The 21220-nt window shown below is 49.1% G+C and overlaps 1 protein-coding gene across 1 annotated transcript; it reads left to right on the top strand.

The window, feature by feature from the left end:
• The first annotated feature begins 1160 nt into the window (after positions 1–1160).
• LOC119386347 (arylsulfatase B) lies at positions 1161–19677 on the top strand. Its single transcript, XM_049414318.1, has 9 exons — positions 1161–1250; positions 1543–1702; positions 2453–2556; positions 8944–9054; positions 11115–11240; positions 11387–11508; positions 12037–12335; positions 13024–13460; positions 19494–19677. Exons 1-9 carry the CDS (start codon positions 1161–1163, stop codon positions 19629–19631), a joined length of 1587 nt encoding a protein of 528 aa, XP_049270275.1. The 3' UTR covers positions 19632–19677.
• Positions 19678–21220: the final 1543 nt, after the last annotated feature.

Here is a 21220-nt window from a genome sequence, read left to right as displayed (position 1 = left end):
TGCGGAAAGAGCATCTCTCCCTGGAGCAGCCGTATTCTCTTACACCAGCGTTTTGTAGTTACGCGAGATCGAATACAAAAGAATTAGCTGCTAGCCTCACTTCGTATAACACTATAATTTGTTGCTACCGCATTCATTGCTTCGCCCTTGCGCTGAAACTGTGACTTTTTTTTATTAATATGTAAACCAAATTTGGCATTGAAACAAGAAACGATACTCTCAGAAATAATTTTTTAACAAACGTCACTTCGGAACGTCAAATTCGGAAGGCTCCCGCGTGACCAAAATTTTTTTCTCGCCGAAATATTCTAGCAATCTACTGTTTTCAATACAAGAAATCAGCACAATTTCTTTCGATCACGTTTGAGATGTTCGCCAAAATGGCTGGACGTTTGCCGTGGAATGACCCTTAAGCCCTTACTTAATCCCCCCAGTGCACAGTATCCAACAGGACTGCTAACCTAGTTAACCTCTGTGCCTTTCTTCTTGTTTTCTCTCTATAATCCGGCTGAAGGTGCTGAGAGAGAGACGAAGCATGCTGAAGTTACTTCGAGGCCAAGTTGAGAAAAATGAATCAAATAAAGTTTTCTTTGACTTGAAAATTAGTTCCGAAAATTAGAGCAAATGTGATATGACGCATTTTGGAGACAAGGCAGTGAATGCTGTAATAAAGGCGCCATTTATTTCGTGTATGTGACGCCAGTTTACCGCCATGAAGCCGTACTCGTTAACCAGCTGACGTTAAATAAACTCCAGACCAGATTTCCGAATTTTGGCGAAGGTGAAATGCAAATGCGAATACGCTTGTGCACTTCAATATACGTGTATGAAAATGCATCTCAAGGACTCCATGGTAGTCTGAAGTTATTTTTTATTTGCAATACTACATAAAATTCCTTAAGATAATAAACTTACGCTCACACACGCAAGCGCACATGCACGAACGCATGGCAGCAAGCCCACACACGCGCTCACTTGGTGAATTCCGCAGTGAAAGCAAAATAAAGATACATACAAATTTATTATGTTGTTATTCTAGCAGCATTTTTTCATAAGTGCCGATCTTTCCAGTACGGGTGTAAGGCCGCGAAAAGAGTGCTTGCAAAGGCGACGAGAGAAGGTTTGCATAAAAATATTTTTCTCGCACATTTACAGTTCAGATGTCTTACTTCGGACTGCTATTGCTTCTGCCATTGGCGCAATGTACCAAAAGGCCTCCTGACATAATATTCTTCCTAGCAGACGACCTGGTAAGTCAACACTTCCCAGAATTATCTCGTCTCGCGCAGTCATATACAACTTAAATGCATTTACTACCAAAAAGTATATTGTGAGAGCCTTGCTCAGACTGGCAGATTTGCTCTGCGGTTACCTTTAGTGACGTTTTACAGCCAACGAGGCTTGTAATCAGGGAAGCCACATGCCACTTATGTTTCAATTGGTCCCTCAGAGTGCTTAAAAATGCGGAATACAACGTAAGAATACTTTAAAATTTTTAACGTGATACTCGAATTATGAACCGACATGATATTTGTCTTGCAGGGATGGGACGACGTGAGCTTTCACGGGTCCTCTCAGATACCCACTCCGAACTTGGACGCCCTCGCTGCTGACGGCGTCATACTCAAGAATTACTATGCCCAACCGGCTTGCACGCCTTCGAGGTCTGCTCTGATGACAGGCATATACCCAGTGCGCATAGGTGATGCCTCCTCTAGATACGTTCCTTGCAGCTTGATCTAAACTTCTTCTAGGAGATGGGTTATCACGACGTTCGCAGATCATATTTTGCTCCTTGTGGTTCGACGTCACATCTACCAACTCTAGTGCCTTTCTCATTGGCATAGGGCAGGGAGTATGACGCTCGCACACGTCCTCTCGAATAATAATAACTGTTGGGGTTTAATGCCCCATTATCACGACATGATTATGAGGGACGTCGTAGTGGAGGGCCCCGGAAATTTCGACCACCTGGGTTTCTTAACGTGCACCTAAATCTAAGTAAACGGGCCTCTAGCATTTCGCCTCCATAGAAATGCGGCCGCCGCGGATGGGATTCAATCTCGCGGACTTCTGGACAGCAGTCGATCACCATAATCACTAGACATCCATGGCGGGTGGTAGACTTCCTCTGCAATAAGAGATTTTGCTTGTGACTATGACACGTTAGTTACCTTTAAAGTCAATTATCGTTACCTTCTAGTCTTGTATTTACAGCAGTTGTTACAAAAGAACAGGCCGAGTAGACAAGAGCGAGGGGTTGAGAGCGGACAGTTGCCAGCGTACCTGAATGTTCTTGGTCGTGCTAGGTCCTCTAGTGTAATGCATTAAATGCTTTAGAATCTCTTGACACCAGCATCAACGCGATTAGTTGCATATAACATTCGTAGTTTTGTCTGCTGCAGTTCCACTTGTCTCTTGTTTCTTTTTTTTGTTCACGCAGGTATGGAAGGCCTCGCGATCGACGTAGCCGAGGCGTGGGCACTGCCATCGAATTTGCGGATTCTGCCTCAATATCTTAAGGACCTCGGCTACGAGACTCATCTTATTGGGAAGGTAAAAGATAGGCGTAACATTAAGAGATTGGGAGACAGCAGCATGGGTCACAATACAAACGGGAGTCGCCAATATTTTAGTTGACAACGAAAAAAAATTACACCATCTCCAGCTAAAGGAGACCATGAGGCGATGCGAAGCCGGAACACTTGCACGATCGCGTTCCGTTGGCGTTTGTTGGGCATGCTACCGATCTCGGGCACGCTACCGACCTCGCGTCGTGGAACGCGAAGAGGAACACTACGCGCGTCGTGTCTTCCCTCTAGCCTGGCCGGTAATTCTCACAGGGCGAGCGGGGAACGTGGTCTACAGCGCGCGAGAGGGGAGCAGCGTAGGAGAGGAGAGAGAGGGGGAGGGAACGCGCATGCGCAGGCGCTCATCGCGGCGCTGCGCAGGAGAGAATTTCGGCATGTCGAGCCCGCATTTCAGAGGAATCAACCGAAGCAAGCGCTGGACTCAACGCGCGCAGCGCTCTACCACTTGAAGGAGAGGAGACTAGAGGAGGAGAGTAGCGCATGCGCCCTTAGAGCAGAAGCGAGAACGCAGGAAAAGTGCAAGCAGGTGCTGGTAGAGAAGTGGAGAGAGTAACGCGCAGCTGTTGGAGAGAGGGAAAAAGGAGAGTTGCGCAAGCGTAGTGTGAGTGCGGACTACCAGGCCGCGCGACATACCCCCGAGAAGAGATGCCTTCGCATCTAAAAAGAACTTGGAGGACGCTTGAACTTCGCCTTCAAGAGTAGAACGAAATAGCGTAATTGGGCCCCGTGCACATCGCCTTCTCAACTGCTAGCCTCGATTCGGTTCACGGTGCATGCCCCAACCATGCCGCAAGGAAACGAACGACCGTGCGCGTCACGTTGGCCGTTTCAAACTATCCCAGAATGCCTACTGCAAGTACAGTTGCGCAGTACCCACTACGCCGTAATTCTTCCTTTTGCGAATCAGCGGAGGGCCCAGTAGGCGTCCGTAAGGCAGCACGCCCCCCTATGCAGCTGCTCACTTTGTTGATGCTCTTACTGATGATGATTAAAGATGTCTGAGCGCTTTGTAATGGGTGAGCCCTTGAAACACCCACTCGTTGCGCAATTCACATGTTTTGACGCCTGCCGCGATTCTACGCTTCTGTCACGCAACATTACATGCGTTAAGGAGACTTCTCCCACTACATGACATTCATATATAGTTTGTTTTTTCGACGCTGTTTCAAGCAATGGAGGGGCTCTGTGTAAGAAAACTTGCTTGCCATGCGGGAGGCCTGGGTTCAATTCTCATTCGAACCAAAGATGTTTATTATTTATTTTATTTGCATCTTTCTCGATTTTGATGTCACGGACAACGCTGATTTTTCGCTCACAACCAAAGACGCCGACACCGGAACTTCTGCGAAACGAGATCTTTAACGCTATCGCGTTAAAAAGAAAGACGTGGGCTGGTGACATAATGCATACGAGAGACAACCGGTGGCCAGTTGGAGCAATTGAATTTGTATGAAGGGGTGGGAAAAGCAGCCGAGCACGACTGAGAGTTAGGCGGGTCAACGACCCGCCTAACTCTCAGTTTCGTCGGCATAAAAAGGAAAGGGCTAGCGCAGGACAGGGTAAATCAGAGACAATTGGGAGGGGGCCTTTGTCATGCAGTGGACATAGATTAGGCTGAAGATGATGATAAAGAACTCATTAGCTTCATACCGCGACTTATGGACTTAAGAGCTTTCTTTATTGAGGAGACTCCGTCAGACTACAAAATAATTAAATATGTGACATCGAGAAAATTACTTTCCTGTGTATTTTGTACGATCCTTATCTTTACTGCCAAGGTGGCAGTAAAGATAAGGAGCAAGTAAATACAAGTTGCCTATTTTTATCGCATTAAAACCTAAAATAGGCGACGTTTGCTCATATAAACTGCCCTAAATTTCAGTAAAGTTCAGCGAGTGAGACAAAGTGTTTTGTAAACCAAAACACCCAAAAGCAGGTCAGCTTATTTTTAGGATATGCCAGGATCCTCTTATCGAAGACCTGTAAGTGAGAGAGAGACAGAGAAAGCGGTGTGCTGATCCACTCCACAGTGGGAACACTTTAGCTTGCAGCGCCTGTCAAATCAATAAACAGGCGCTGCAAATGCTAATGTGAACCTGGCAATCTGGCGACCTCGAATATCGGGAGATTCGTAAACAGGAATGAGTGGGGGTGGCGAAAAGAGAAAAGTGGCACACGTTTTTGCTTATTGTTTGTCAGAGCCGCAGAACGTCATGCACAGCTCTCAATGATTGCCAGTAATTTTTTAGACAACACAGATCATACTAGCAATTATGAGTAATTGGGGATCAAAATGAGGAGGTGTGAAGCATCTTGGCAAGGGTGTTTCAGCTCCGCTAACGTGAAACCTGGGGAGGGGCGAAGCACGCAGTGTTTTGAGAGAGATTTCTTTGACGAGGCACTGGTGATGCCAAAAATGAAACCGGGCATGTAGGGAAGGGTACGTGTTTCTGCTTTGTTAACGTCGTCGGAAAACTGCGTAGGAATGCAGCTTAACCTAAAGTGCTTCTACTTCTTCTTCCTACATGCCAGGTTTCATATCAGCCCTGAGTTGCTTCTTGCCTATATGCCCGGTTTCAATTCCCTACGGCATGTGGGGAAGAGTGTTTAAGTCTCAGTTTATTTATTTACCGCTACACGTACAGTGCATGTGCAAGGTGTGGTGGGGAATGCGGGATAAAAGCTGCGTGCTTGAGCGTCCCTCTCCAATAACATCTTTGGTTATTTGTATTATAATGAACAGATTTAGTTGAGCGTCCGCAACAACGTACGGACGCAGCCTGCCAACTAAATCTGCCTAATAATCGTTGGGGTTTAACGTCCCAAAACCACCATATATGATTATGATGGACGCCCGTAGGCTATTTGTTGGGCACACTGTTGCATCTTCCTTTTTAGTGAACCGGTGGCGAGCTGTGGGACTTACCTCATTTTTGTGGCGCATACCCGTTTTATGATGGACGCGGACTACATGACACACCGTGACGACGTCAGACGCCGACAAGCTGAGACCCCAAGGTGCTTCGCACCTAAAAAAAAATATTACACATCATCTCACCCTACGGGCTACCATGGTGGGATGCGAAAGCATCGCGGGGGTGTGCGCATCGAGTTTCCATTTCTCTTATGTGACTTATGAGACTGTGGTTGTCGAGGCGTTTGAATTACCGCTTGCCGACGCTAACGTTTACGTTCGGCTTCTCGAGCCTTCCTCTGCTCCGCGGCGGTGGCGCTGCCGCTGCAACTAGCGCCCGCGTTGACGCTGTTCATGGCGTTTCGCACACCGTTGCACAGAGAGAGAATGATGGAAGCACAGCGAACGTGCGCTTTCGCAGCCTCGCAGCTTCGAGATTCGCTTGCCGGCGTTCCGTAGCGCCGTTGCGAAAGAGAGTGCAACGGGAGCGAGCGAGCGCCGCATTATATACGAGCGCACAGCTGTGGCAGAGAGAGAGAAATGGGAGAGCAGAACGAAGCGGAGGCAGCACTCACGCCACCTATTCGCACCTCCTCGCGCTCACGCAAGGAGAGGGGGGAGAGCTTGCGCATGCTTAGTATGGGTGCGGACGTGCGGACGCCGCAGAACGGACACTGCCCCGAGCATAAGACGCTTTCGCATCTAAAAAATCGCCAGGCCTGCGCGGAACACGCAGCCCAGACACAGCGAAAGCTCGAAGAGCGGCCTTTCTAGAGCCCGTTCAAAACTCTCTTGGGACAACTAATACCAGTACACTTGCAAGGTACCCACTAAGCCATAGATCATAATAATTTTTGTGAAGTAGGAAAGCACCCACTATGCCATTATTCGTCATTCTGCGGAGAAGCGAGGTACCTGCTACACATATGGAGGCATTATGTGCACTTTGTTTGTGCTGTGGCTGATGACGATGAAGAATTATGGCTGAACCCTTTGTGATGGGTTGGAAGCATCCAACGACCCACTTGTTGCGCAATTCGCGTTGTGTGACGCCTGGTTGTTATTTTACTCTTCTACCACGCTATATTACACATGTTAACTCGATTCCTTGCCCGACATGACGCCTGTATAGGGTCTTTTTGCGAAGGACTTTGAAGCACCGGTGTAGCTTTGTGGTAGAATACTCGACTACCACGCAGAGGGCCCGGCTACAAGTCCCATCCGATCATGGATATTCCTTTCTCCTTTCATTTTTTTCTTATTTCACGCGACAGCGGTTACGGACACCGGAGACGGCGGCGGCGGCGGCGGACAACTGCGGCACCAAAATCGGCTTTTGTTGTTATCTCATAAAGGCTTTCGCTGTAAAAAAAGAGACATTGTACATTTTAAAGACGTTGTAACCGTTGACAGCAATATCAATGTAACCACTCAGCGTACTGTTGTTTCAAGCACTACATAAATGTATGAAATGGATATTCAGCATTAGCACAGGACGTTTGGCATTAACACGGATGTTTAGCATTAGCAGAAATCTTTAACTATCGTTCGCGAGCGGCAATTGTTTCTGTGTATCTTCGCCCTATGACTGAGTGAAGTTCTAGAAAGGGTGAGAGCAAGTGCATGCCCCCAAAGCACATGCCCACAGAACTATTTTTAGCTACTTCGTTCAATCATATGGCGCTGACACACAAAAAAGTTGCCGCTGGGCACGATAGTTGAAGATATGGCCGGCTGTACAATGAAATTGTATGACCCATAACAAGACGTTCATGTGTTACAGCTGCTGGCAGCTTTAAGCGCTGCACACTATCGTATTCTATCGACCGCCCATAGAATCATAATACAAAAAAGAAACATGGCTGATCCCTCCGTCATAGGAATCGGTATAACACGAAAGTGAAACATGTCTTCGCAGAAGTAGTGCTTATTGCGCAGTGATATATGAGAGCTTGTACAATGTCTATTCGTGTTTGGCAGCTACAGCACCGTTTTGACGTGGGTGCACCCATGTTGACGGCATGTCTCTATATCGCGACGACTTACGCCCATGATCATGATTAAACCGTTGTGGTAGCTGACTTTGTGAACATATATTTGGACACAGCAAATCGTGAATCCCGCGTAAGGATGATATCAACAAGCTCATAATCAACATTGGTACCTTGTATGCACTTCTTCAAAGCGTCGTCAATTAAGGAGAGAAACGGCACGGTGCGCGCTTTCTAGCAATGGGTGGCCGACGCCTGCGCTCATGCATACACTACCTCACACTACGCTTCAGCAACACGGGAGGTAGAGGTTCGTAGCTTGAGCCGCAAACGCGCCCGTCCCGCTGTGCTCTGTCTCGCAGGCGCTAGTATCGCTCCACCAAGGCACGACATTCGCCCGTCGAAATCGCGTCCTTTCTGCAACGCGTATTGCAGCAGTTTTGTTAGTCGGTGCTCTCGCAATCGAAGCAGTCGGCGGCGGAGAAATCCCGTTGGTGCATGTGGAAGTTGCACTACTCCGATGAGCCGACGCACGCTAACCCGAAGCGAAAGGCAAAGAAAGAACGTAACTAACGTAACTGCGTAAAGGGTGCCTCAGCGACGCCAGCGCGGCCAGTGTACCTTGCTGGTATCGAGACGCTGTAACCATGACTTCCGATATCGTGCGCAATGTCGAAGGAGACGCTAGTAAGTGTCGATCATGAGCATTACTTCTTTTCACCTCTCACAGACGGCGGCACCGCCCCGCTCCGCGCCGCCTATACCGTCAACAGAGAGCACCGTGCGAAAAAGAATGTGTGAAAGATATAAGGCGCGTTCGCGCCGTGTCTAGCATCTGGTGAGTTAGCTTAGTCGGTAGGGCGTCGGGTGCTTGCCGTCGCGCCCGCAAGATCGTGGGTTCGATTCCGAGCGGGGGATCTTTTTCTTGGTTTTTTTTTCTTTCTCGCCCGTTGGCGTCCATTTTATCAACGTCATATCCGTGACGGATGTACTTGGTGGACCCCGGCATAAAACACTTTCGTGTTAAAATATTTCGCTGAAGAAAAACCGAGGAGCACAATACTTGTAATCATATGAGTACCGTGTACTTGAGTGGCATCACTGTCATGCATACGATTGCCTCTCAAACATTTTCTCATTGATATTCGCCGTAGCAGTCTTACCAAACGATAGCCGTCACTCTTTGCACTTTTGCGCGTTGCTGGCAAGAGTACTTTGCACTAATGCGAGCAACGCGCAGTAGTATAGAGCATAGTACGGAGCGGTAGCACGGAGTTACTATGGGCTGTTGTACTATCCGTGCTCTCTATAGCTATAGTTCAACGGGTGGTACTCTGAGTATTTCCGTAGCCAGAGTTCAGTAGTTCTATTGAGTATTGTACTGCGGTCAATATAAGTGTTCGTGTATACGATTTGACGAGTTTTATTCTTTGCATCTTACGCGCAGTGGAACCTCGGATATTATACAGAAAGCCTCACTCCCACTTTCCGAGGTTTCGACAGCTTTTACGGCTTTTACAACGGAGAAGAGGACTATTACACCCACAGCATCACATACGTAAGTAGTATAACAACGTTACTATGAATTGCAGCACCACGACTTTGTGAAAAAAAGAAACTACAAAAAACTCGCCTGATCGAAAACCTCGTGGCGGTAGCGTGGTGAATTTCGCAATGACGATTTTGCTTTATCATAAGAAACGTACGCATTATTAAAAAAATGCAAGTACACACTGTAGAACGTACCGTTACATTTAGTAAAGGAAGCAAGCGCCAGCTGAACTAGAAGAGAAGAACGCTTGTCGAAACGTTACCACCAGCGACACCTCGTGTTCAAGAATTTTGCGTCTCTTAAGTTCCCAGGTACCCCTGAACTCCTGTCTTACATAGCAGTTTCACTTATAAAATTCAATGTTTGACGGCAACCCGTATGACCGGGGAACCACAGTATCGCGACACTGTACACCGACCTAAAGAGAAAGTGAGTACTTCACGACGTTTCGTCTGTTCCCACGGGAGCCTCTCGTTTCTTTTTGTCGGTGTACAATTTCGCCACTCTTCAGTTTCAGTTATAGGCGGAAATTCACTTGATTTACATCTAGTATCATTGAATAAAGAGAGATACAAAATGTACCGCGGGTAGAACAAGATTCCCGTTTTCAATATTTATACTCTGGAACCCTCATCTGTATACAAATATTATGTAACTAACGCTTATGTCACCAATGAACTCAAACTCAACTAAAAAAAAAAGAAAGATCCATGATTAGGAGACATAGTTATTTGAGCATTGCTGAGCATACTTAAGGCCAAGCGACAATAAATAAAGCAAATGCGTACATTACAAATTTCACACTTCCATGATGTCGCAGTAGTACCGACCAGTGTTGGGGAGTTGCCACTCCGGAATTGGAATGACTCCGGAATCATTCCACATTTTCGCGACCCCGGAATGGAATGGGGACAACGCTACCAGGAATGGAATGGGAATGGAATTACGCCTTTTTCTGAAAATAGAGCACGTTTTCGTCTACGCGTTGTTTTTCAAACTTGAGGCATTATTAAGTCAGAGCCTCGAATTTAACAATGAAGGCGTATTTTTAAAATGGCTTGGCTGATTACAGGCACGGAACATGTATAAGCAACGCGCCTACTATAATTCTGTCCTTATATAGACTGTGTTGCTACAAAGTTTGTCTCTGTTCTTCGCGTTTTCGCGGCTCTATGCCTTTGCTATCCGTCGTGCGGAACTAGGGTGGCGGCATACCTCATCTTACGCCTTGTGATTTTTGTGAGCTTAAACAATAATTAAACACGACCATTCGTTGAAACATTCTGACCGTGTGAATACGATAGGCAACGGGAGAAGTGCCCCTATGGGAATTAGTAGGGTGGTTGTATGGCACGAGATATGTCACCAAGCTACTATTCCTCGACCTTGGTAACGTCTTTTGCGTAGTTTTGCAGTTCTTAATGCATCTGATGATATCAGCTTTATGGGGCGTTAATTCTTAACTCGAAAGAACCATCAAGATGCCTTTTCTACGTTGAAGAATTACAGGAATGGAATTGAACGGCCCGGTCATTTCCGGAGTGGGAATGGGCTAAGTTTTTCATTCCGAAGAATTGAAAGGAATAAAACTGCGGCAAGTTGTAATTCCCCTGAATGGAATTGGAATGGAATGGAGGCGGCCATTCCGCAACACTGGTACCGACATAACATTTTCACCGGCTAATTTTCCGTTAGTTAAAAGAAATTTGTGGACCTATATATCCAAGAAAAAAACATATATTCGTAAGCCTTAGAGAGCACTAAACTCGTTACTGTCATGATAACTCTTCTAGTAACAATGGATAATTTCCGAGAAGGAGCATTTGTTACGCCGTCATGAATTAGACGGAGGTAACCGAAGGTGGTACTGGGTTCATAAACTGGTTACGTTGGATAAACATCGCTTTTTTTGTTATGTATCGTTGCTTCCCGGCTTAATATCGGGCTTCTTATAAAGATTTTCGTCTCGAAAGGGGGACTTCACGCATTCATAAGTATTCATCTTTCTTACCTTGCATCGCAAAAAAATTTAAAAAGAAAATTATATGGGTGCGCACATCTTGCAGGCAAACCACACAGGTCTTGACTTTTGGTTGAACACCGACCCGGTGTGGTCTGTAAATGGGACGTATTCCACCACACTGTACACGGAGAGGGCTCAACATGTCATCGCCAACAGAGACAAGACAAAGGTAAGACGTGCAAATGTACTTTCAATAAAGGTAAGCAGGTTTAAACACGTCGGAACCATATACGTCGATAGTAAGGTGTACGAAGTGGGATCGAAAATTTTATATGCAGGCAGTCATTAATTCTCTCTCTTTTTTTCTACATGCAGCCGCTCTTTCTAATGTTGTCCTACCAGGCAGTGCATGGCTCAGACATAGAAGGCCGCCCACAGGCGCCACAAGAAAACGTTGACATATTTGCCTATATTGGCGAACAGAAGAGAACAATATTTGCAATTAAGGTAGACCTGCAGACAGGAAGGGCGCTTGTGCTTGCACCTTTGTCAGCAGGCACTACTTGAAAATTACGGACAATCTGCAGACTGACATACGCGTTTGTTTAGTGCCACGTGCGTTATGAAATGTTGATACTTTTGCGGTGATAATAACCAAATATTTATATGCCTAATTACGCGTAAATTTGGGCATAGTCATGGTCCATCGATGAACCACGATGAGTAAAACAGCGAAGTAGTAAGTCGAACATCATAGCGAAGATAACATAAAGCACAGTCTTTGTCTTCCCGTTTTTCCTAGTTCTTGTTTTGGGGCGATCCAAATTCAGAGGAACATGTAAGCTGGAAGAGATGACAAATTCTTGAACAATTGGTGTCACTGGAGCCAGCGAGGATGCGGCCTTGAAGAAGACAAGAACGCCTGCCGATACGTTGGCTATATAGCGACACTCCGCGTTCAATAACTTTTCATCTCTTGTTCTGCGGAGAAGTTTAAGTGACGTATTGCTATGCTTTCCTCCGACCGCAGGTATGGTGGACGCGATGGACCAGTCCGTAGGCAAGGTGTTCGAGGCTCTAAGTGTCGCCGGCATGCTGCAGAACGCAGTGGTCGCCTTCAGCAGCGACAACGGCGGTGCCCCATTCGGTGAACATGCAAGCCGCAGCTTCAACTGGCCGCTGCGTGGCGCTAAAGGCGCCGTTTGGGAAGGCGCCACCAGGTGCGCGGCTTTCGTATGGAGCCCCCTGCTCCACAGCAGGCGCAGAGTGTCCCACCAACTTATGCACATCACTGACTGGCTGCCTACTCTGTACTCAATTGGTGGTAAGTGCGCCACTTATCTAGCCGTGCCGCTCATCAGAAATTACGAATGGTGATGATGATGACAATAAAATAAGGAATTGCACTTGTATAATACAAGTATTTACATGACGTTGTGCCCTCCTCCCCCTCTAAAGACGTGTGTTTAGCCTTGTTCCTGCAGTCGTTCCTGCAACCACGACGGCGCTGTAGGCATCAGGCCAAGAACCTATAACCAAGCCCGACAGATAAAGATCCCTTATCGATACATGCTTCACCATAAGCGAAATTTAATGGAGCAGGGAAGCCACGAGTAGCGACCGTAAATACGCCATTTTAGTCGTCTTAAGAGGACGTACTCTATAAACGTTGGCAAGGAAAGCTTCAGCCGGTGTTATAAAAGTTTGTGAAAATGCTGCTCAGTAAATTATACACGATACTGCTTTGCGGTGAAGTTCCAAAGATGGTGGAAGATGCAATGTGTAATATCCTTCAGCATGCAAGCCGGTGTGTTAAATCCCGATAAACGCGTTTTGGTTAGTATAATATGATAAGCACTGTTCAGCATTGAATGCTCCACACGCCAACCCGAGGAAACATTACGACATTAAGTGCACCCAAAGGAATTTTCGCGCGGTTGCCTCTTTGCAGGTTTTGCAGTCATTTCTTTGCCGCATACCAATACTCAATTACGCATTTACTCATTTTCCAGGAGGCAACGTAAAAAAACTCGGAAGGTTGGATGGCTTCGACATGTGGCGATGCCTCTCTCAAGGATCGCGTTCCCCTCGCCTAGAGATGCTGTACAATTACGACGAGTGGATTTTCCACGCAACGGCGCTGCGCTTCTCTAAGTACAAACTGGTGCTTGACGGCAGTGACATGTACAACGAGCGCTACCGTACGGCCGGGGGCCAACGTCCGTGGAATGACCTGGACAAGCTGCTCGCCAAGTCTCAGGCGGCGAAAGTCCTAAGGAACTTCTACCACAAGAATCAATTGATACTTCCCAGTGATTGGAGGGACAGAGCGACACTGAAATGCGGTAGATGGTCGCCGAGAAGCTTTTCAGGCAACGACACCGTCTACCTGTTCGACATAGTTGCAGACCCCTGCGAGCTGAACAATTTGGCAGACACACTTCCGGAGGTCAGTATATGCATATCGCTACACTGCGTCATTGCTACCTGCTTGTCTCATACATTTAGTTGCAGTCATACATACTGTGTTGCATGTTTGGCACGTACCCAGACACAAGATATGAATGCCTTACAGTGCCTTACAAGCAACTCGGCGTCCTTGCTTAACATGTCGTCGTTAGTGCCAGCTGACGAAGATTTAAAGATTATATAGATCCCTGTTTTGTTTACTAGCGAAGAGAACGCCGCATGGTTACGGCCGTCGTGTTTATGAAATGGAATACTCGAGCACGTGGCAGATGGCCGCGAAGCGCACATGTGGCGCGGCGCCGCGGCGGGATCTGAATCTAAAAGAAGAAGCGATGCCATTCTTTCTACTGCCTGCACCCCTTGCCGTGAAATTCGTTATGTTTTTCGTTAACCCTGAATGCTTCTGAAGATGTGATAGCAACAGTCTTTACCGAAAACGATGCTTGTTCGCTGAAATGTTGCAATTATAAAGGCGTTTATTGACGGCAATAGTCGACGAAGCACAACGGCGAAGTCAGGACAGAGCGCGGACTCTGAGCGCGAGGGGCGTGCTCTCAATGAAGAGCCGAAGAGGACGACCCACTAGAAGGCTGTAGAGAGTGCAACCCGTTACTCATCTCAAAGGCTTCGCTACAATTACCCCGGGTGCGAAAAGGGAGCCGCCTGGCGACCTAACAGCTCGTCACTATGAGTGGGTCATAGTAGGCCTTGAGGCGCTCCACGTTGACTATGTCGAGCCCTCGACGGCGCATGTCCGAAGATGGTTCGATGGGTTCGATCACGTAGTTGACCGGGGATGTGCGCTCGACGACCCGGTAGGGGCCTTCGTATTTCGGCAGTAGTTTTGTACAGAGGCCAGTTGCAGTGGTAGGGACCGAGAGCCATACGAGAGCTCCAGGGAGGAACGTGGACTCGGAAGTGGTGGTGTCACCGCGAATGCTCTTCTGCCACTCTTGTTCCTGCGTTGTAAAAGACTTGGCAAGCTCGCGACACTCTTCCGCAAGCCTGGCTGTGTCAGAAATCGGCGCACACTCAGTGGAATCCGGCTTGAATGGGAGTATCGTGTCGATGGTGTGCGACGGGTGCCTTCCGTATAATAATAAGAAGGGCGAGAAACCAGTTGCGCTTTGAGGGGCGGTATTATAGGAGTAGGTGACGAAGGGCAGAATGGCATCCCAATTTGTGTGATCGGCGGCGACGTACATTGAGAGCATGTCACCGAGCGTGCGGTTAAAGCGTTCGGTTAGGCCATTCGTCTGCGGGTGGTAAGCAGTAGTTTTGCGGTGAACAGCATGACACTCTTTGAGAATGGCTTCAACGAGTTCCGACAAGAAGACACGGCCTTGATCGCTGAGAAGCTCCTGGGGGGGACCGTGACGCAGCATGAATCGGTGTAGCAGGAAGGAGGCAACGTCGCGCGCTGTAGCCGCTGGGAGGGCGGCGGTTTCGGCGTATCGCGTTAGATGATCAACAGCGACGATGGCGCAGCGGTTACCAGCCGATGTCAGAGGAAGTGGTCTTTCCAAGTCGATGCCCACGCGCCCGAACTGACGGTTAGGGCAAGGTAGTGGTTGTAGACCGGCGGGTGACGCGTGCGTTGAAGTTTTTCGGCGTTGGCAATCGAGGCAGGAGCGAACGAACTTCTGCACGTATCGGTACATCCCTCGCCAGAAGTATCGTTGTCGAATGCGGTGGTAAGTTTTGGATACCCCAGAGTGCGCGCATTGTGGATCAGAGTGGAAGGACTCGCATATTTTAGAACGCAGACTGCGGGGTATCACAAGTAGCCACTGGCGGCCGTCGGCGTTGTAATTGCGTCGGTGCAGTAGGCCGTCACGAATGGCGAAGTGGTGGGCCTGACGACGCAACGCGCGAGTGGTTGGTGTTGCCGACGGATCAGTGAGCAAGTCTATCAGCGAGGCGATCCATTTATCCTTGCGCTGTTCGGTAGCAATGGTGTGAACGTCGATGGAAGAAACAACAATGTTAGGTACCGAGCAGGTGGCATTGTCGTCAGGCAAGGGGGAGCGCGAGAGGGCGTTGGCGTCCGTTGCGATACAGCACGCGGATATTGTAGTCCTTTAGGCGAAGTGCCCAGCGGGCGAGGCGGCCTGAGTGATCCTTCAATGACGACAACCAGCATAGTGCATGATGGTCGGTGATCACATGAAATGGGCGACCATACAAATAGGGTCGGAACTTCGTAAGGGCCCATACGATCGCCAGGCATTCCTTTTCGGTGACGGTGTAATTGGTCTCGGCTTTAGTAAGCGTACGACTCGCATATGCCACGACATATTCAGGGAACCCTGGTTTGCGCTGTGCAAGGACAGCGCCAAGGCCAACACCGCTGGCGTCTGTGTGTACCTCTGTGAGGGCTGTAGGGTCGTAGTAGCGTAGTATGGGAGGTGACGTCAACAAACGACGGAGCTTTGCGAAAGCGTCGTCGCACTCTGACGACCATGAATGGAGGGGCCCGTTACTTCTGAGGAGCTTCGTCAGCGGCGATATGATAGTCTCGAAGTTTCGAATGAAGCGCCGAAAGTAGGAGGACAGTCCTACGAAACTGCACAGTTCTTTGACGGACGTACGTTTCGGGAACTCGGTCACGGCCCGAAGCTTGGCTGGATCGGGAAGAATTCCATCCTTGGACACGACGTAGCCGAGTATGGTCAGCTGCCGCGCTGCAAATCGACACTTCTTTAGATTCAGTTGCAGACCAGCGTCGCTCAAACGCGTCAACACATGCCGGAGGCGTTGAAGATGCGTGGAGAAGTCTGGAGCGAAAACGACGACGTCGTCAAGGCAGCACAAGCACGTGTGCCATTTCAGGTTGCGCAGAACAGTATGCATCATGCGCTCGAAGGTGGCGGGCGCATTACACAGCCCAAACGGCATGACGTTGAATTCGTACAAGCCGTCGGGCGTGACAAAGGCGGTCTTCGGTCGAGCGTCATCAGCCATAGGTACTTGCCAGTACCCTGAGCGCAAATCGAGAGATGAAAAGAACTCTGCTTCTTGCAGGCTGTCAATCGCTTCGTCTATTCGCGGTAGTGGATACACGCCCTTGCGAGTGATCTTGTTGTGTCGTCGGTAGTCCACACAGAACCGCACAGAACCGTCCTTCTTCGCAACAAGAACGACAGGAGACGCCCAAGGGCTGTTAGATGGTCGAATAACATCGCGTCGAAGCATGTCGTCGACTTGCTCGTTGATTACGCGGCGTTCTGTGGGAGATACGCGATATGGACGTTGCCGCAGTGGTGGTTGGGCGCCAGTGTCGATGCGATGCGTAACAGTGGACGTGCGGCCGAGAGAAGTTTGAGCAACAGGGCTTGTTGCTGAGCTAGTTGGTTCATACTTGAGGAAAAAACTCTAATGACGCAAAGAAGACGGGGACGAAGCGAAGACACGAACAGACATTGGTGCTTCAGTTCCTCGCGGCGTTCAACATGTGTTAGAAAATGGACCGAAAATGGCGCCCGTGTGTCTGTCTGTTCGTGTCTTCGCTTCGTCCCCGTCTTCTTTGCGCCATTACAGTTTTTTCCTCAAGTTTGAGCAACATCGAAAGAAGCGCGAAATTCTTCCAAGAGGCCCAGAAGCTGGGAACGCTGGACCAGCGTAAGGTTGTCAGCAATGGAAGAAGCAAATACATCAGCGGGCGATGAACCAGACATGGTAACAGCACTGAGCGTACTGGAACTGGGGCAGTGCGTGCCATCTGGTTCATCCATAACTTGTGCGTCTTCGAGGGGTTCCACGCTGCCGAGACATTCTCCTCGCACCAACGTAACACTGTACGGAGATGCGTTGATAACAAAAATTGACGTGCTGCCCTGAGTGACTTGCACGGTCGCGAAAGGCACCAGCAAGCCTTTCCTCGTGCAAACACGGTCAGATGGCGAGAGGAGTGCAACGGTGTCGGAGAGACTGGCGCAGTAGACGGACACCGCCGTTGACGAGTTTGCAGGCACTTTGGTGTCGTCTTTGACGAGTACCTTGCTCACAGACGATGGACTGTCAGCCGGCGTCAGATCAGAGAATGGTGAGAGCTCTATTTCGGCTGGTGCACAATGAATCACGGCGTCGTGGTGGGAGAGAAAATCCCATCCTAGGATGACGTCGTGAGAGCATGCTGGAATTATGATCAATTCGACGGCGTACAGAGCATCCTTAATCATGATGCGGGCTGTGCACACCGCTCTAGGGTGAATACTTTGGGCGCTGGCTGTACGGAGGGAGAGCCCGGGAATTGGCGTCGTCACTTTTCGCAGTAATCCGCTAAGTTTGGCGTCAATAACGGATACGGCGGCTCTAGTGTCGATACGGGCGGATGCGCGAACACCGTCCACAAACACGTCTAACACGTTCGATGGGCTTCGCTGAGGGCTTTGGCAGTTCGATAGCGTCGCAGCCCTTGCCTCGTGGACTGCGACGACTAGTTTTCCTGGTCACGTGGGACCGGACGTGGCCGCATCGGTGACAGTGATCGGCGTCGTCTTGACGGCGAACGGTGGGTAGATGGAGCTGGGCGAGACGACGGTGACATAGGCGGCGGTGAATCGTAGTACGGGCGGCTCGACTGGCTGGGGATGGTTGAGGCGACACGAGGCGGCTGCACGCGATTGCAAAAGCGGGCGACATGACCGGCGCAACCGCACGCGAAGCAGATCGGGCGGTTGTCAGAAGTGCGCCATCGGTTCGCCGGGGAAGGTCCCATCCATGGCGCAGGACGCGGTGGGGAGGCGCCTGCTGATACGACTGCATGATGGGCTGCATCGGTGGCCTAGGTATGACGTCGGCAAACGAAGCCGGCACACTCGCTTCGAAGGCCTGAGGTCTGGCGACGGCTTCGGCGTAAGTAAGTGGGGTAGCCACAGGGATCGCTTGGGGTCACCTGGCTACAACTTGCGCTTAACTGAGCGGCGCAGGCGCCGGAGGAGGCTGGTGGTATTCCGGCATGACCTCCGCGATTTCCTGCTGAATAACGCGGCGTAAGGGAGGCAGCAGCGTGGTCGATGGCTGTTCAACATGCTGCGGGTGAGAGATGACCAGTGGGGAGAACTGGCGGGCAATTTCCTCGCGCACGAAAGACTTGATCTCGGCGAGCAAGGCGGACTGATCAGAAATGGCCGACAAGCCAGCGAGATCGGCGTCGCGTGATGGAGGTGGACGGGTCAGCAACCGCTGGCGGCGCAGCTCCTTGTAGCTTTGGCAGAGCGTGATCACCTCGGCCACAGTACGAGTGTTCTTGGAGAGCAGCATAGTGAAGGCATCGTCGTCGATGCCTTTCATAACGTTGCGGATCTTGTCAGACTCAGGCATGGCTGCGTCGGCTTTCTTGCACAAGTCCAGGACGTCTTCTATGTAGCTCGTAAAAGACTCACCGGTCTGCTGAGCTCGTTCACGTAAACGTTGTTCGGCTTGCAGTTTACGAACGGCAGGGCGGCCAAACACGTCGATGATGGCGGTCTTGAAAGAAGACCACGTGGGGAAATCGGTGGCGTGGTTGTTGTACCACGGGCCCGCCACCAAATTATAAAGTCGTTTATTGACGGCAATAATCGACGAAGCACAACGGCGACAGTCAGGACAGAGCGTGGACTCTGAGCGCGAGGGGCGTGCTCTCAAATAAGAGCCGAAGAGGACGACCCACTAGAAGGCTATAGAGAGTGCAACCCGTTACTCATCTCAAAGGCTTCGCTACACAACAAAAGATGGATATAAAAAAATATTGCACAGGAAAGATAAACATTTCGAGACAGGAGTGCATGCAGTAGCACGAACGGCCCAGCTCCCTCCTTTCAGTTTCGCACGTCGCCACTGTGGCGCGCCATATGTGAATTTCGAGGCCATCTGCCACATGCTCGCGTGTTCCGTTTCACAAAGATGACGACTATACCTAAACGCATTTGCTTATCAACTGAATTGGACAGCCGATACGGCACATTAGGTCTTTGTTCAATCTATGCACAATTTCATGTATATTTATTCTCGTACATCCACTTGACAGATCGTGGCGTTCCTGAAGGAACGAATCGAGACGTACGCCGCCACTGCAGTTCCACCGTTGCACGCACCCAAAGACCCTGCCGGGTTTCCGGAGTATCACAACGGAACGTGGGCACCCTGGTTGGATTCAGTTCTTTGAAGATAGTGCTGCTATGTTATAGGGATACCGGGACACAATGGCACCTATGTACTCTGCCCTTCTGTAGCTCTTAAAGCTCCAAAAGAAGTGAGCACAAAACTCCAGCTAATGGCCCTGAAGCTATCTGCTCTGTGACTGTCCTTAAAGGGACCGAGAACTGATTTTTCTCGACACAGTTTTTTACGGCGCGACAGGAAGCTGACCCTTCGTAGCGTTTGTAGCTGCAGTGGTTTATCCGAAAAGCACGTAGTTATTTTATAAGCAGTATTTTTCGATCTGAAAGGCTCCAAACACGCATGGAAGCTTGCTCCAGCAACGCTGATAATTGATAGCGATGCCGCTAGCCCTTGTGAAAGCTGTCGTTGTTCTGCTTTCGCAGGAGTTATTGTAACTATGCTTAACCACCTTTATTTTGAGCTTTCCAACCATTTTTGAAAATAGCAAGCTGTTACAATAAAATGTGTGGCTTTATACACCTTCCCGTTATTTGTACAGCGTTGTGTGCGCCTGCGCCCAAGGTTGCCTGCGCCTGGGTCATGGATGGCTTGTCCCGGTGTCGTTACTCTCTCGATACACGAGCCAAGCCAAGTAATCGAAAACGTAACTGTGCATATGCACGGCCGCACCGAGTAGCAGCGCGCATCATTTCTCAGACGAAGTGTAGGTAGCAAAACTATGTCGCTCCAAAATCTTAGCGACCTGGAAACTGCGTGCACGGTTGCATGAGCACGCTGAAAGGTTGCTCAAGACGGGCTGACGAGCATGGGATCATTACGTCACACGAAGGCAGCGCCACTTTAATGCATACTACTAACGCAGGCCTATATGTACATTATTATGGAGTAATACCTTTTAATATAAAGAAACGAACGATATTTCAATACTAGAAAAAAAAAAAAATCGTCGACCGCGTACAGCAATCAACGGTCACGTGGCCGTCTTCATCGGATCATTCTTGTTTTTGCCGCCAGGGGCGCCACAGGTCATTTTTCGCGGCTTTCAATTAAGAAATAAAAATATAGATCCATCTCTAACAAAAAAAAAAACAGGGTTGGTTTGAGTCAGTGCGAACGGACAATCTTTACATCAGTGGAGTCAACTCATTTCATATTCTGGGTAGTTCTACGTCCACAGGTGCGCTTAAAGCTGGGTACTACTGCAATCGCTGCAGGACCTAGCAATAGGCAGTGGTATACCTGAGCAGTTTTAGAAGGTACGCTTATGCGGTAGTGACGCAGAACTATCGGTAAGTTGACTATCGATAGTATCGATAGTTTTTTTGAAACTATCGATAGTGTAAACAAACTACCGATAGTGCTACTATCGATAAACTATCGATAGTGCAATCGGTAGTACCATCGTTAATATTACTATAGCGATATTACTGCCGCGCGTGTTTATCGCTTTGTTTTGGCCTATTCGGGTTAAGTCACCCATAAAGACTGTTAGCAACGTTTGAGTTTATTCGAGATCTTACGCGAGCACCAGCGATAACGCTCAAAGGTTTGATGACTGATGTAGAAAGGACGACGCGTTCCACCGATGATCAGATTACTCAACAGCTGACGACTGCTCCCGCCGCAATCAGT

This window comes from Rhipicephalus sanguineus, chromosome 3 (assembly GCF_013339695.2).
Source record: "Rhipicephalus sanguineus isolate Rsan-2018 chromosome 3, BIME_Rsan_1.4, whole genome shotgun sequence".
Lineage (NCBI taxonomy): Eukaryota > Metazoa > Arthropoda > Arachnida > Ixodida > Ixodidae > Rhipicephalus > Rhipicephalus sanguineus.
This window is presented reverse-complemented; position numbering and strand designations above follow the sequence as displayed.

What these genes read in the sequence shown, in the direction of transcription:
- LOC119386347 (XM_049414318.1), top strand. Translation starts at nt 1,161, where the DNA reads ATGTCTTACTTCGGACTGCTATTGCTTCTGCCATTGGCGCAATGTACC. An exon ending in GAACAGAAGAGAACAATATT is followed by an intron (nt 11,509 to 12,036) that starts TGCAATTAAGGT and finishes CTTTCCTCCGAC; the next exon opens with CGCAGGTATGGTGGACGCGA. An exon ending in TACTCTGTACTCAATTGGTG is followed by an intron (nt 12,336 to 13,023) that starts GTAAGTGCGCCA and finishes CTCATTTTCCAG; the next exon opens with GAGGCAACGTAAAAAAACTC.